At 41.4% G+C, this 15,084-nt stretch overlaps 1 protein-coding gene across 2 annotated transcripts in view; it reads left to right on the forward strand.

The window, feature by feature from the left end:
* SEPTIN4 (septin 4) overlaps positions 1-15,084 on the forward strand; it is a 70,470-nt gene that overhangs the window by 15,808 nt on the left and 39,578 nt on the right. Inside the window, exon 1 of one of the 2 annotated variants that reach the window (XM_075196633.1) lies at positions 1,452-1,546. The exons of the other annotated variant lie outside the window; for it this stretch is intronic. Coding sequence (XP_075052734.1) covers positions 1,496-1,546 — 51 coding nt within the window. The 5' untranslated portion in view covers positions 1,452-1,495. Of the gene's footprint in view, positions 1-1,451; positions 1,547-15,084 lie in introns of those variants that run through there. 2 annotated transcript variants of the gene reach the window in all.

Consider the following 15,084-nt stretch of genomic DNA (forward strand, 5'->3'; position numbering starts at 1 on the left):
ATGGTAAAAATCCTAGCAGGGACATAATCTGTCCTGCCGTGTTGCGAGTACCTTTTGAGCTGTGAGAGTGCATTAAGGTTTCTAGTTGGTTAAAGTGCTAAACAGATTAAACTGGTTCTTCATTGGTGAGAGGTGTTTCCCAGCAGTCCAATTCCTGATTTAGAAGTGAATGAACGGGTTGTGTCTGGCAGATAGATTTTAGGGGTGGTGAGATATGCAAGAGATGTCTTTATCAGGGATAACCTTCCCAGAGGGCAGAATGCAAGGCAGAATAATCTATTATGTTTGTTTGTGGTCTGTAACATCCTGGCATTACTACACTGATGAATTGTTCTGACAAGGCGTAATACTGGAGAGCTTTTTCATATTCAATCTATTACTACATACAGTGTTCATTTCTGTGCCAGAAATAAATGTATCATATAAAGTGTTTCGCCAACTGCAAAATAATGAACACCACGAAATCTAATAAATAAAGTAACCGGCACTGATACTGCTTCTGAATATTCTAAAATAAAAGAAACTCTGGCATAGGGTAAAGAAAAGTAAAAGTTTCCATTGTTTTGTGCTGCTCTTTTGATACCCTCTGACTGTGCAATAGAATTGTATTTGTAATCCCCTTGTGTTTGCAAATGCGTTGTGAAGGACCACAAATGCAATTTAACCACTAAAGCAGAAGTGTCCAAATTCAGTCCTCAAGGGCTACCAACAGTTCGTGTTTTCAGGATTTCTGTCTGTAGAAACAGGTGGGATAACAGTGGCGCACGCAGGGGGGGTTTTCTGAGTCTCCAGAAACCCCCCCCCCCTGCGCTAACTAAGTGGCCGCTATAGCTGCACTGTCCTATACAGCAGCTGCGGCGTTGTCAAAGAAGCGCCCGCGGCGGTGCTGTAGTGTATACAGCACCGCCGCGGACGCTTCTTAGACAGCGCCGCGCAGGGTTTTTTTTTTTGGGGGGGGGTCAGGGGGAAACCCCCCCCCGGCAATCCTCCGTTCGCCCCTGGATAATTACTGACCCAGTCAAATAGATCAACTCAGCCGTGCCGACTCTTAGTACGGCACAGTTGAGAATGCCGTACTAAGGTACGGAGCCTAAGGAAACACTGCCCTTTAATGATACAATGGTCATTTGATTGGTATTATTTTGAGTTATGCGAATTGAAAGCAAAGCAATGTGTAACGTTTATATATGTATTCTGGGGCTGATTTCAAGTTAGCAAACCCAACTGCTTGCCGCAAAATTTGCACAATGATGCTCTCTGTATTTGTACTCATTAGCATATTGATGATGTTGATTTAAATATTCAGCCACATGAAATGTGTATTAAACACACCAAGAAACACGCGTGTCTGTCTGTATGTGTAGTTGATGCTATAGTTGAATGTGGGAGGGTGTAGGACATAACGTGTGTGTGTCTCGGGGCAGGCATCATGTCTGTGTCATTGTGCTGCTCTATTTATAAACAGTAATGATCCCCTGGAAAACAGTTCTTGGATATGGAGAGCAGCAGTGAGGAGACAGGGAGTGATGGAGAGGAGGAGAGCCAGGTAAGTATATGTATTCAGTGCTGCTCTTGACACTCTCGGTTTGATTAATTATACAGTGTAGTATAAACAGACTGTGATAGAGAATAAGAACCAATTAATATCTTTTGACACTGTAAGTCATACTTCCCAGTTATCTCAACTTGTGGCACAGTCCCTATTTTTGTACTCAAATGACTGTCCATCTCTTCTTCCTAAGTCCCATTTTTGCACCTGATATGTATAGATAAATTCCTCTAATAACTCCAAAAAGTATATGAGATGTAAATGTCTAATATCATTGGTTATCTTTATATTAGTACATGTTTTACAGGTGTCCAGAGTTTAAACTTATGTTTAAAAAGTTTCACTTGTCTACATGTATGCATACTTGTATCTATTCATGCATGAAAAATGCTTCTTTTAGTCCAAACATAATGGTCTTTCTTCATACTTTTGACATTTTGAGTGGTAGGTTTATGTATCATGTGTTCTATTAGAATATTTTTTATAAAGTTTGTATTATTGATTTTAAATAGCAAAAGAGTTTGATGTATTTATACTTAAAGCTAAAGTGCCGGCTACTGACCATTCCCTACATTCATATCAGCTTTTCCTTTTTTCTCCTAAATTTCTACTTGATTGAGTCTAAAGCTGGATACAGACTACAGAAAATTTCTCCCAATGCAATATCGTTAAAGATTTTACTAATGACTGAAAGTCCTGATCAGCCTCCCGATTCATGTGTACACACTATACACGTTTTACAAGATTTACCTTCAGATCTGTGCTCTTCATCTGTTATAATCATTGGCTGTGTTAATGGAACCAGACTTTGTCACCTATAAGGATCCCTTCTGATTTGCTCAGTGCTGGAGAATTGATCAGTCCCACAGAAGTCTGTCAAATCAACTCTTTTTATTGAAGTATTTATACAAAGAATAATGCATGCACAACTTATCTTTATGCTTTCGTTGTGTAATAGTTAGCACATTTCTTTTTTGTTTAATATGTCCTTTAAACATCTGTGCAAAACTTCTGCTCATGACCACCCATCATCATCATCACCATCATCTATTTATATAGTGCCACTGATTCCGCAGCGCTGTACAGAGAACTCATTCACATCAGTCCCTGCCCCATTGGAGCTTACAGTCTAAATTCCCTAACATACACACATAGAGAAAGAGAGACTAGGGTCAATTTTTGATAGCAGCCAATTAACCTACCAGTATGTTTTTGGAGTGTGGGAGGAAACAGGAGCACCCGGAGGAAACCCACGCGAACACGGGGAGAACATAGAAACTCCACACAGATAAGGCCATAGTCGGGAATTGAACTCATCCCAGCGCTGTGAGGCAGAAGTGCTAACCACTAAGCCACCGTGCTGCACCCATCTTATCTTTTCTTGTAGCCTGTAGTATGGACACCCTGTTATCTCAGTTTTACAGTTCTTCTATCAGCTTAGAGAAAAACTTGCCATTCTTATCACAATTACTGCAACTGTGCAGTTGGGCACGTAAACTATTCTAACTAATTTCGTTCTGATACCAAATATTTCTATACAAGTCACATTGCTTAATTGAAGACATCATTATTTCTTTCACATTTACCTCCTTTTGATTATTTAATTAAGCCTTAACTGTTCCTACCTTACAATTCTCACCCACATGAGTCCTACTTCACCTTATCTAACATAATGCTGCGATACGATGGGGCACACAGTTCCCTTCATACTTATGTATAGGTGATCCTTGCAAACCACAATTCCTAGTATAACATAATACAATGCTTATAAAAGTATTCTATAAATGAAAAAGAAAACAACATAATAAAAAATGAGCTTATAACATTATACTGTTCTCTTGACTTGACAGCTTGGTAACATATTTTCATTCATCTGTGTCTGCATCATCCATGTAGTACAAATTGTCATATTACTCTTTTGTTGCAATTGCCACATTCACATTCACAGTTTCCTTCTTGGAGCATTTCATGGACCTAATTTTTTTAATGGTCAATATCAAAATCTTGATGGCTAGGAAGACAACAAAAATTAGCAACAATCCTCGTATTATCATTTGAATTATTCCCATAACCCATCCTCTTAGACCATTGAACCAGTTAGCCGGGTTAAACCATGTAAACCAGCCATTTCTGTTTAGATCATATTCAGGGTCATTATCTTGCTTTCTAAACTTGTCTTTCAATTTGTGAATCTCCGCAATATGGGCTGCAATGGGGTCACTGAAATTATCTGGAATGTATGAGCAGCAGGTGGGGCTACTATCTGGTACGTGCCCGTTTGGGCTGCAGTCAGCTAATCGAGTACCAGCTGATGCTGTCTAAGTACCTTAACATGAAAACACTAAAAGGGATATTCAATTGACGGCGGGATACTGTATTAACGGTAATATCTTTCGAGCACGGAATTTTCGGCGATCCCGCCGTCAATTGAATACCCCCCTTAGTGTCAGTCTGAATTTCTAGTATGTTCAGGATCTGGTCTGTGACATTGTCAAATAGTTTATCCAAGGCCTCTATGTTATGGGCATTGTTTGCGATGAAATGGGAGAGTGAGTACATATCCAGCAATCTGAAAATGACCCTGTTTCTGTAAGCATGTAATCAGTGTCGGACTGGGGCATGAAGGGCCCACCAGGGAACAGCAACGCTAGGGGCCCACCAGAGGGGGTGTGGCCAACCATCAAAGAGGCGAGACCAGACACTAGAGGGGGAGTGGTCAGCCCACAAAGGACAGCTAGCACAATAGTGTAGTATATAAAGAATGCAGTGTGTATAAAGAGTACAGTCTTGATCTGCACCTTAGATTGGGCAGAACAGTCACCAAAAATCGGGATTATCCCACTAGACCAAGCTTGACTAACCTGTGGCACTCCAGGTGTTGTGAAACTACAAGCCTCAGCATGCTTTACCAATATATAGCAGCCTATTGCTGGAAGGGTATGCTGGGACTTGTAGTTTCACAAAACCTGGAGTGCCACAGGTTAGCCAAGCCTGCACTAGACTCAGAACATTTGACAGACTGTCCTACCTGTTCTTGTCACTACCTGTGGCTGCTGGTTTCTTTAGCTGCGGCTTGTCTGGATCCTGGAATGTTGAGGGGTTCTATTTGGAAAAAATAATGGGTACATTTAGAAAATTCCAACCAGCCCCGGCGTTAAATCAATAGGACCCACATTTAATACTTAGGACTTCCTCCAGCCCCAACATAAAAGTAATAGTATTCCCATTTAATAAACCTATTTCCCTCCCAACAGACAGCCCCTGCAATAAATTAATCACATTTACATATAATAAATATACCTATTTCCTGCAACCGTCACTGCCATTAAATAATTCATATTCACATTTAATAAATATGCCTCATGCTCCTCAAACTCAGCCCCACATTCAATTAATAGCGCCCAAACCACCCCATCTTAAATTAATAGTCCCCACTATAAAATTAAATTGCCCCATCTTCACCCTACAAAGAAAATAGCACCCATTATTTAGCCACCACCTACCACACACACATTACATTGCCACAAGCCCGTTGTGCCATCACACACACATTACTGCGCCCCTTCATCACCATGATGTGCCTCCTTATAATCACACTACACCCTCCATGCTGCTTTTGCTCCACCCTTCTCCTGGCTCCCCTTCACACACTGCCATACTGTCTGTGCTCCCCCTTCACTCTGCCATGCTTCCCCTTCACTCTGCCAAGCTCCCCCTTCACTCTGCCATGCTCCCCCTTCACTGTTCCATGCTCCTCTTTCTGTTCTATGCTCCCCCTTCTCTGTTCCATGCTTCCCCTTCTCTGTTCCATGCTCCCCCTTCACTCTGCCATGCTCCCCCTTCACTGTTCCATGCTCCTCTTTCTGTTCCATGCTCCCCCTTCTCTGTTCCATGCTCCCCCTTCTCTGTTCCATGCTCCCCCTTCTCTGTTCCATACTCCTATTTCTGTTCCATGCTCCCCCTTCTCTGTTCCATGTTCCCCCTTCTCTGTTCCATACTTCTATTTCTGTTCCATGCTCCTATTTCTGTTCCATGCTCCCCCTTCTCTGTTCCATGCTCCCCCTTCTCTGTTCCATGTTCCCCCTTCTCTGTTCCATACTTCTATTTCTGTTCCATGCTCCTATTTCTGTTCCATGCTCCCCCTTCTCTGTTCCATGCTCCCCCTTCTCTGTTCCATGTTCCCCCTTCTCTGTTCCATACTTCTATTTCTGTTCCATGCTCCTATTTCTGTTCCATGTTCCCCCTTCTCTGTTCCATGTTCCCCCTTCTCTGTTCCATACTTCTATTTCTGTTCCATACTCCTATTTCTGTTCCATGCTCCCCCTTCTCTGTTCCATGCTCCCCCTTCTCTGTTCCATGCTCCCCCTTCTCTGTTCCATACTTCTATTTCTGTTCCATGTTCCCCCTTCTCTGTTCCATGCTCCCCCTTCTCTGTTCCATACTTCTATTTCTGTTCCATGCTCCCCCTTCTCTGTTCCATGCTCCCCCTTCTCTGTTCCACACTCCTATTTCTGTTCCATTCTCCCCCTTCTCTGTTCCATGTTCCCCCTTCTCTGTTCCATGTTCCCCCTTCTCTGTTCCATGTTCCTATTTCTGTTCCATGCTCCCCCTTCTCTGTTCCATGTCCCCCCTTCTCTGTTCCATACTTCTATTCCATACTCCTATTTCTGTTCCATGCTCCCCCTTCTCTGTTCCATGCTCCTCCTTCTCTGTTCCATGTTCCTCCTTCTCTGTTCCATGTTCCCCCTTCTCTGTTCCATGTTCCCCCTTCTCTGTTCCATGTTCCCCCTTCTCTGTTCCACACTCCTATTTCTTTTCCATACTCCCCCTTCTCTGTTCCATGCTCCTCCTTCTCTGTTCCATGTTCCCCCTTCTCTGTTCCATGTTCCCCCTTCTCTGTTCCATGTTCCCCCTTCTCTGTTCCATACTTCTATTCCATACTCCTATTTCTGTTCCATGCTCCCCCTTCTCTGTTCCATGCTCCTCCTTCTCTGTTCCATGTTCCCCCTTCTCTGTTCCATGTTCCTATTTCTGTTCCATACTCCTATTTCTGTCCCATGCTCCCCCTTCTCTGTTCCATGCTCCCCTATCACTTACCTTTTCTATCTGCTTCTTCCTTTTCTTCTCCTCTGTCTTGCCGGCGCTCCTCACTGAACGTCGGGCGTGATGACGTCACGCCCGGCATTCAGTGCGAACGGAGCCGGCGCTGCGGTCACGTGAGGTTTTTTTTTTTTTTTACTATTAAAGTTTCTAGCTCCCCCCACCAACGAAGAGGGGAGCGATTCAGGGTCGGGGCCTACCGGTGGATTGTCCGGTCCACCGGCGGGCCAGTCCGACCCTGCATGTAATGCATCTGGACAAATCTATTGTCCCATGGATCCTACAAGTGTTTATATAACTCTCTTGTACTAAGAGTGTGGTATATTGATCCCTCATCCGGATCTCGTGTGTGAATATCTAGAAAATATCTAGAAAAAGGGACCAGAATAAAACTGCAGTTGCAAAAGCCATTAGCCCAGCACAGGTCACTACTTTAGCAACAGTGGACTCTGTTTGTCTTGACAAATTTGGACCTATTACTTATCTTTTAATGGTGTCCTGTTAATTTTCTTGCAGTGTGAAACATGGATCCACGAATCTAGTCCTTTCACCTTCAATGAGGTTGGTGTGGTCAGTAACACCAGAAAGGGGCCATCAAACCATGGCTCAAGTCATTGTCTGACATGTTTCTTTATGCAGGGGGGCATCGGTCCCCCGGGACGCTCAGTTTATCCACTGTTAGGGACGGCCGCCCAGCCCCCTTTCCCCCCCCCCGAATGCACTCTTAACTTATTATTACCGGCGGCCGCATCACATGACATGCGATGCGGCCACCTCAGCGCACAGGCGGGCACATCACATGACACGCAATGCGGCCGCGTCATTGATGATGCGGCCGCATCGCGTGTCATGTGATGCAGCCGTCTGTGTGCCCCCCCCCCTCCCGGGCTGAACCTTGCCAGCCCGCGCCTGACTGTGAGTTCCACTGATCTGATTCGGATCTGTCACAAAAAGAAAAAAAGAGAGGTTATTTTCTATATCTCCTCCTGTGACCTCTGATTCAGTCTCAATTTCCTCCCCATCATACGTCCACCCTGTTACCATTCTTCCCTCTTTTGAACTCAGCAATAATAACATAGATGGGTTCAAAGTAGTACATCTTTCGATTATGACATTGGAAGGTGTTAACAAGACCTTATGCTTAGCCTGGCAGCAGTCAGGTGTCATGTTTGTGCTCGGTTGAGAATTTCAGTGACTGCATGTGGAACTTTGTACTACCAACAAATGTCCTAGTACAATGTCTGCAACTTTTTCTAAAAGCAATGTAGCAGCGACTACTGCTCTAGCACATGGGTACCCCTCTTATTACATCATTACCTAGTACAGCCCCTCTGAAAGACTCCTGGTTTTATTTCCTATTTCAAAATCATTTATTCATGAACAACTTCCTACACTGTTCTCAAGCATTCAATCATCTTGAAAGCAACACTGCTCCTCTCACACACCAGAATACCCTCGTTAGACACCTCACTTTACGTCTACATTAAATCACACACAAGTGTTCACCTAACATTTTTCCAACTTAATCTACTTTCAACAAGCATACATTTATCCATAGAAGCAACATTTTCACTCAGACTCACCAAAAAAATAAATCATTTACACCTACAATAGAACTAAGCAATCTAGCTGGAATCCTAACACTGTATTACGAGTGAAATTACTAACAAAATACCCTTCAAATTGATATCCAGAAATGTAGTAAAATTATACTCATAAAAGTTTAAAAATGGAAAAAGAGAAAACAAAGAATATTTGTCCAGTAATCCACAAAAACATTCAGTTTTTTACTAAAGGGGCGAAAAAAGATTAACTGACAGCCTACATTTGTGGAAGTTTCCCTTTACAAGGCAGCGCAGCTTTAAATTTTAGCTGTCATCTCGCCGAACTCCCGCGAGTTGAAAAAACTGGAGTATGATACATTTACCCCCAGATGTCATTTGTTTGGTTTTTCTTCTGCAAAATTTAGCACATTTTATTTGTATTACCAAAGGAGATTATTTTATCTTTATTATATGGGCTTTGTGAATACATGTCCATACAAAGGCATAAAGAGGAATTTTAGTATTTTTAAGAAGATATTTGTTAATTCTGCTTTTTTTTTTTTTACAATAATTAATGTTTCAATGTATTTACAGGTTACAGTTTACATCCTTAGTTTTGGGGAATGGGTTAGACAGCAGGATTTTAATAAAGCTAATTAGATTAGACAGTTTGAAGGTCAGAGCCAGAGGACATCAATCAATATATCAATTGTAGCTGGGTAGGGAGTGGTAAGTGGACTCCAACTGTCTGGCTGAGGGTTAGTTGTGAAAGGATAAATTGAGTTCTAAACATTATCTCCATGGCTGGTTTATTATTTAAGAGCATACATACAAGAGAAAAATCAGGCACACTCTTATTGATTTACTGCTTTACATATATTTCCAGTATTTGCAGATTTTATCAATTCATCTCTGTATTGTCATCATCTATTTGATTATAACATTTGTAAAACTAAACGTGCTGTGTGAATACAGTAGGTACAGTAGCAGGATATAATAGGGGCATTTCAGACAGCATCAAACAAAAAAAAGGGGGGGGGGGTTGGACCAATCCGCTCAAAGGTATAGACAAGCCTCAATTATATGTAAACAAATGTAGCATAATAATTTGAGGGGGTGCTCTCATAACTAGACAAGTCTAGACATGAAAAAGATACAGTTGATAATAAATATCAGCTGAGTAAAGTAGTATGTGAGGCACTCCTGTCTAGAAAGACTATCACTATAAAATCAACTTTATTGATATTTGTTATTAAAAAGATTGTTGTTTATTTGTTTGTTTGATTGTTGTATATTTAAACAACAATCTTTTTAATAACAAATATCAATAAAGTTGATTTTATAGTGATAGTCTTTCTAGACAGGAGTGCCTCACATACTACTTTACTCAGCTGATATTTATTATCAACTGTATCTTTTTCATTTCAGACAGCAGCCTGAAGTCCATGACTGTAAGGAGTCCCAGTCTTTTCACATTCAATATCTTGACATAACAGAGTAAGCTCGGGGAGAGGACTTGCTGTATATCCCAATGACTGGAGGAGATGATATTGCACAAAGTGTATAATATAAGGCATTTTGCCATATACATAGAAACACAACACAACGGTAAAAGATGTACTGTATTTTAAGAAAAATGTTAACCTTAAAAGTGTTTAATAAATATTTAAAGAGCAAGTAAAGCCAGTATTTGATATTAATACATTGCTAAGCATACCGTTGGTGTATTATTGAGCTGAACAATATAGATTAAATAACTGGAGTGTTTGTACTTAACTAAATACTTCCACCATACTCTGTTTAAACTCTCTGCAGCAGATTGTCATGTTAGGAGGAAGGTGCTTCTTTAACTAAGTAGGCAGAGTTTGACTGATAGATTTGTAGACTTACTGTGCAGAAATGCACTGTGTGGATAGGATGGAACATCAGCTGTCTGTATTGAAGTGGGGATGTATAACTTTACTTACAATAGAGCTGCTGTATAATATCAGCTAACCAATGAGCAATGTAATTTCATATCTGAAAATTTACATTTTAGGGTTTATGGGCCTTATGAATTATGGCTTTTTCAGTGGGAAAAAGGTAGCTTTTCGGAGCCTGACCCTGATGGCGTTAGCCAATGTATCCTATGGGGAAAGCATTTTAGGAGAGGGATCTTTGGATACCTCTCTGGCAGCCTTCCTGCTCTCCCCTGCATTACTTAGCAGAAATGACCTCTGCACATACGTGATCCTAGGTCGCGCACGTGTAGTAAAGACTCCGGTTCAGAATCCATGGCTGTCTTTAGTAAAAAGTTGTCCCTGGAACAGCCTCCTATCAGACGTGCTGTCCCGACATGTCTGTAATAGTAAATTGTCTCATTAATTTATCTGTCATCGCTGTGATGACAGATGATAATTAATGGGGCAAAAGTGAGATTATTAGTAAATAGGCCCCTTAGTGACAAGTGTGTCTTAGTGAAAACTGTATCTATGAGCTGACTCTTAGGGGTATATTTACTAAACAATGTGTTTGAAAAAGCAGAGATGTTGCCTATAGCAACCAATCAGATTCTAGCTGTCGTTTTGTAGAATGTACTAAATAAATGATAACTAGAATCTGATTGGTTGGTATAGGCAACATCTCCAGTTTTTCAAACCCACAGTTTAGTAAATATACCCCTTAGTGATTAGTATGTCTGTGCACTGGCTCTTAGTGAGCTTTGTTGCCTATGTGCTGGCTTTTAGTGAGCATTATGGGCCTAATTCATCAAGGCGCATCCGTATTCTACTACAAGCAGACCTGAAGAAACTCCTCATGTTTAATATGGATGTAGGTACGCTCTGCATAAACGACACCGTATTAATTACAGACACAACACACTGCTGGATACGTACAATATATTGGTGGTATATAAAGTCCCAGTAAAAAGAACAGGGGAAAAAAAGGAATTTAATTATAGTCCCCTGTTAATAATATATTCATTCATGAAAAAACATTTAAAAAATGCATTTTTACAGTTGCTCTTGATTGCAAACACATGTTCTAGCATGAATTTGCGGCTGTCATCACTATCACTCGCCAGTTATACGTGCTCTGTAGCTGGTGCATACAGCTAAAACTCACGTACCGCAGAGATGCCCAGAGCTTGAATCAGATGGTGCTGCATGTGCTCCACCTTGGCACTCCCTTACTGTACATTGCCTACGTATATACGTCCCATTCACTCCCCGATACATCCTGCAAATCGTAGCCAGTGTGAAGTGTCATTTACGTGTGAGCATAAATTATGTTATTTGGCGTATGTTTCAGTGTCACACATGCGCAGAGTGAAAATACGCCATGTAAATAGACTTATGTTCCTTAATGAATTAGGCCCTCTATGTTTAATGTAAGTGCTCAGTAGCCGACATATTCTGTTTGGGCAATGACAATGTAAAGTGCTATTAATTGTAGGGACAGTGAAACTCATTGTTGGCATGTAATTGTGCTGAAGATCACTGCTGCTGTAATTACCTTGAAGTATATTGATTGCTTTTCTTGTGGACGTATGTAACACTTGTTCTAGTCACAGTATTCATGTTTTTTCATTTAATATTACTTATAGCAATGTCTTCAAAACATTAACCAACAAACACAAAAACTTAAAAAAAGCAGATTTCATTTACATAATATAGATGTGGCCAATAGATCTGCAGATACATATTTGTCAGCAACTGTTATGTGTTATATATGACATAAAACTGCCTTTATTGGAACATTTAGCTTATATGCTCACCCTATAGCTTCCCCAGTTGGTTACATCATTAACAAACCTTTTCCTTTGAAGAATTATGATTGGAGCCAGTGGTGTATTGCAGCATTCTATGATATGCAAATTAAATGACCTGCAATGTATGCAATAAAATGTCTTGCAGCTGAAGACACAAAAGTGTAAATGTGCTGTAAACTGTGGCTATCATTGAGCAAGTCAGTGTTGTGCAGGCTAATCTGTGTCCACCCAATTTCTAAAAACTATTAAGCATACTTGCCAACTCTCCCGGAAAGTCCGGGAGACTCCCAAAATTCGGGTCAGGCTCCCGGGCGAGCTGGCATTTCTCCCGCATCCCAGGTTTCACCGAGAATCGCGTCATTCTCGGGGTCGCGGAGGGCGGGGCCAAAATTATGTGATTGACCTCGCCCCACCCCCTCCCGCCTTCCAGTCACACCCCCTCTCCCGGAAACGGCAAGTATGCTATTAAGGGATGCATAAAACATAAAGTGAAAGTGCCGCAAACATTTAGATTTCTTTTCACCATTTATCTTCTTACAGTCACAATACAGCTATAATTGTTAACAGGTTGCACCTGCACAGCTAATAATGAATATTTACGGTATCTCTGAATAACTCAACATGAAGCCTGTATATTATATATATATATATATATATTATTCCAACTTTTTGCGATGGCTGTCAAATATAAGTAAGTTGCAGAAATTAAGTAAAGTTTCCTTATCGTTGATATTTCCCAGAAGCACCTTTCAGCAAACATGGGAGGTGTTACAAGAATTTAGATTTTAAAATCAGTACATTAATTTGTTTTGTTAAAATTTTTTGCTGAAAATGCAGCCCACAGTGCACCTTGACAGCCTCTAAGGCTGATTTACTAGCCGCAGAATAAAGGGACATATATTGCATTTATTTGTGTGCCGCCCATTTATTCAACTCATGCATACAGTACATCATACTTGCCAACTCTCCCTTGGGAACTCCTGGAGGAGAGGTCATGTGACAGGGAGTGGGAGGGAGCGTGGTGATGCCATTGCATCACTGTGGCCCCGCCTCCTGCTAATCCTCGCCTCTATCACGGATGCCTACCCTTCTGAGAGGACTCCCGGAATTTCAGGAGCCTTCCAGAAATTCCGGGAGAGTAGACAAAAATGCAGTACATTTGCCCATGCCCACTTTATTTTGGGAAGTGCCTTTGTGCAAACACTTTAAGCAAGCATTTTGCAGAATTGATGGCCAGGATGAAAAGGCACCTGTTACAAAAGGTCCAAGCATCACTTCAAAGTCCTGACTACTATGACTTTTTGAACCCTCTTAATTAATTTAAAGTTTTTAATTTTTCTTCTAAATAACTACTTGTTGGAGCTTAGTTTGTATTTTAAATAAAAAAATCAGAGTTATGGGTCATCAGGACTGTTTTATTTCATATGTCCCTATTGTACATTTTATTACATTGGTACTTGTGCACATAAAAGCACCTTGGCAAAACCATATTTCCCAGCGATGAGAGGGGGATTTAAAATGTGTGGGAGCTTCCCAGAAATTCTGGGAGAGTAGGCAAGTATGAAATACCTCAGTTAGCAAACTATAATCTCATTCTTACATGTGTTCTCAATAGAAGACATGAGCGACCTTATCAACCACCCTCCACCCATAAGGAGGATAAGATACGACTAGTATATAAACTGCAATATTTGTGCAAAAATAGACACATAATATCACAAACAAAGAATTTGTGTTTCAGGGAAACAGTTTTGCCGCTCTTCAAAGAAGCCATTTTGTAATGTGTGAGTTGTTACGTCAAAATATCCCTTCTAAGGTGTGCCGCAGTGGCGGACTGGCCAGGGTGTCCACTTGCCCGATGGCAAGTGGGCCCTATGGGCCCCTGATGAAGTGGGTCCCCTTAAAGATTAGACAATATGCTAAAAATGTTAATGACCTTTTAGTAGCTTGAAAATATAATAGAAGATCCAATATTATTACTGTATACAACTAAAATTTACATTGAATTACTATTTTAAACAAATCATTTTTCGAGGATACTTTATATTTAAGAATATAAAAAATAATTCTGATTCCGGTTATGTGAGGCCGACGCATACGTTATATAGTCTTGGATCTTTACTATTGTGACTGTGCAATGAAGCTTAACTGGGAATCCCAGCCTGGGATTGTGACGTGCAGTCGGAGTCAACTTTGTATTGAGCTATTGCATACATTGGAAAGACAGCAAATATTTTTCATTGTGTCAACCTCAGTTTGAGTGTGCATCGTCTATTCAAGTTGATTCAACACAAGATAATTCATCCATCAATCAGTTTAGCATTATTATTCGGTATGTGCTTAACGGTGTTATCTGTGAGCGACTACTTACAGTTGGGCAAAGTAATGATGGTACAGGACAAGGACTTTTTGATTTATTGACTGAAACATTACAGCGTCTTAAAGTTGATCCCAAAAAATGTTTATCTGATAGTACAGATGGAGCTGCAAGCTACCATGGGCAGTATAATGGTTTACAAAGTAAAATGATTGATGTGGCTGATCAGCATGTTCATATATGCAGGCCCGGCGCTCCCATTAGACAACGTTAGGCAGTTGCCTAGGGCGCCGGGCTCTGAAGGGCGCCACAGGATTAAAAAGCAGATATACTTTATACTGTAAATCTGTGCGCTGACCGCGGGCATACCTTCCACGGCCGCCGCACAGCTATGGATCACCATCGCCGCAATGGCCCCCTACAACAGCTGATGGGGCGGGCGCACCTCCGTCTCCTCCACTCCCCCTCCCCTCACTGACTGTCGGGCGTGACATCATCATCAGGGCCCGACAGTGTCAGTGAGGGACGGGACCCTGCAGAGAGGAGCAGCGTTATGGAGTTTAAGGTAAGGAAAGTCCTGGGGCGGATATTTTGGGGGGGTGGCGGATTTTTTTTTTTTGGGGGGGGGCGGATATTTTGGGGGTGGGTGGCGGATTTATTTTGGGGGGAGGGGCGGATTTCAAAATTGCGCCTAGGGCGCCGGGGATCCTAGCACCGGCCCTGCATATATGGTGCTATGCCAATGTCTTGAATTTGGTGATAACTGAAACACCAATATGTTGCGTGCAGTTTCTTTTTTTAATTTGCTCCAAAATTTAGCACA

The sequence above is a fragment of the Mixophyes fleayi genome, chromosome 2, assembly GCF_038048845.1.
Source record: "Mixophyes fleayi isolate aMixFle1 chromosome 2, aMixFle1.hap1, whole genome shotgun sequence".
Taxonomy (NCBI): domain Eukaryota; kingdom Metazoa; phylum Chordata; class Amphibia; order Anura; family Limnodynastidae; genus Mixophyes; species Mixophyes fleayi.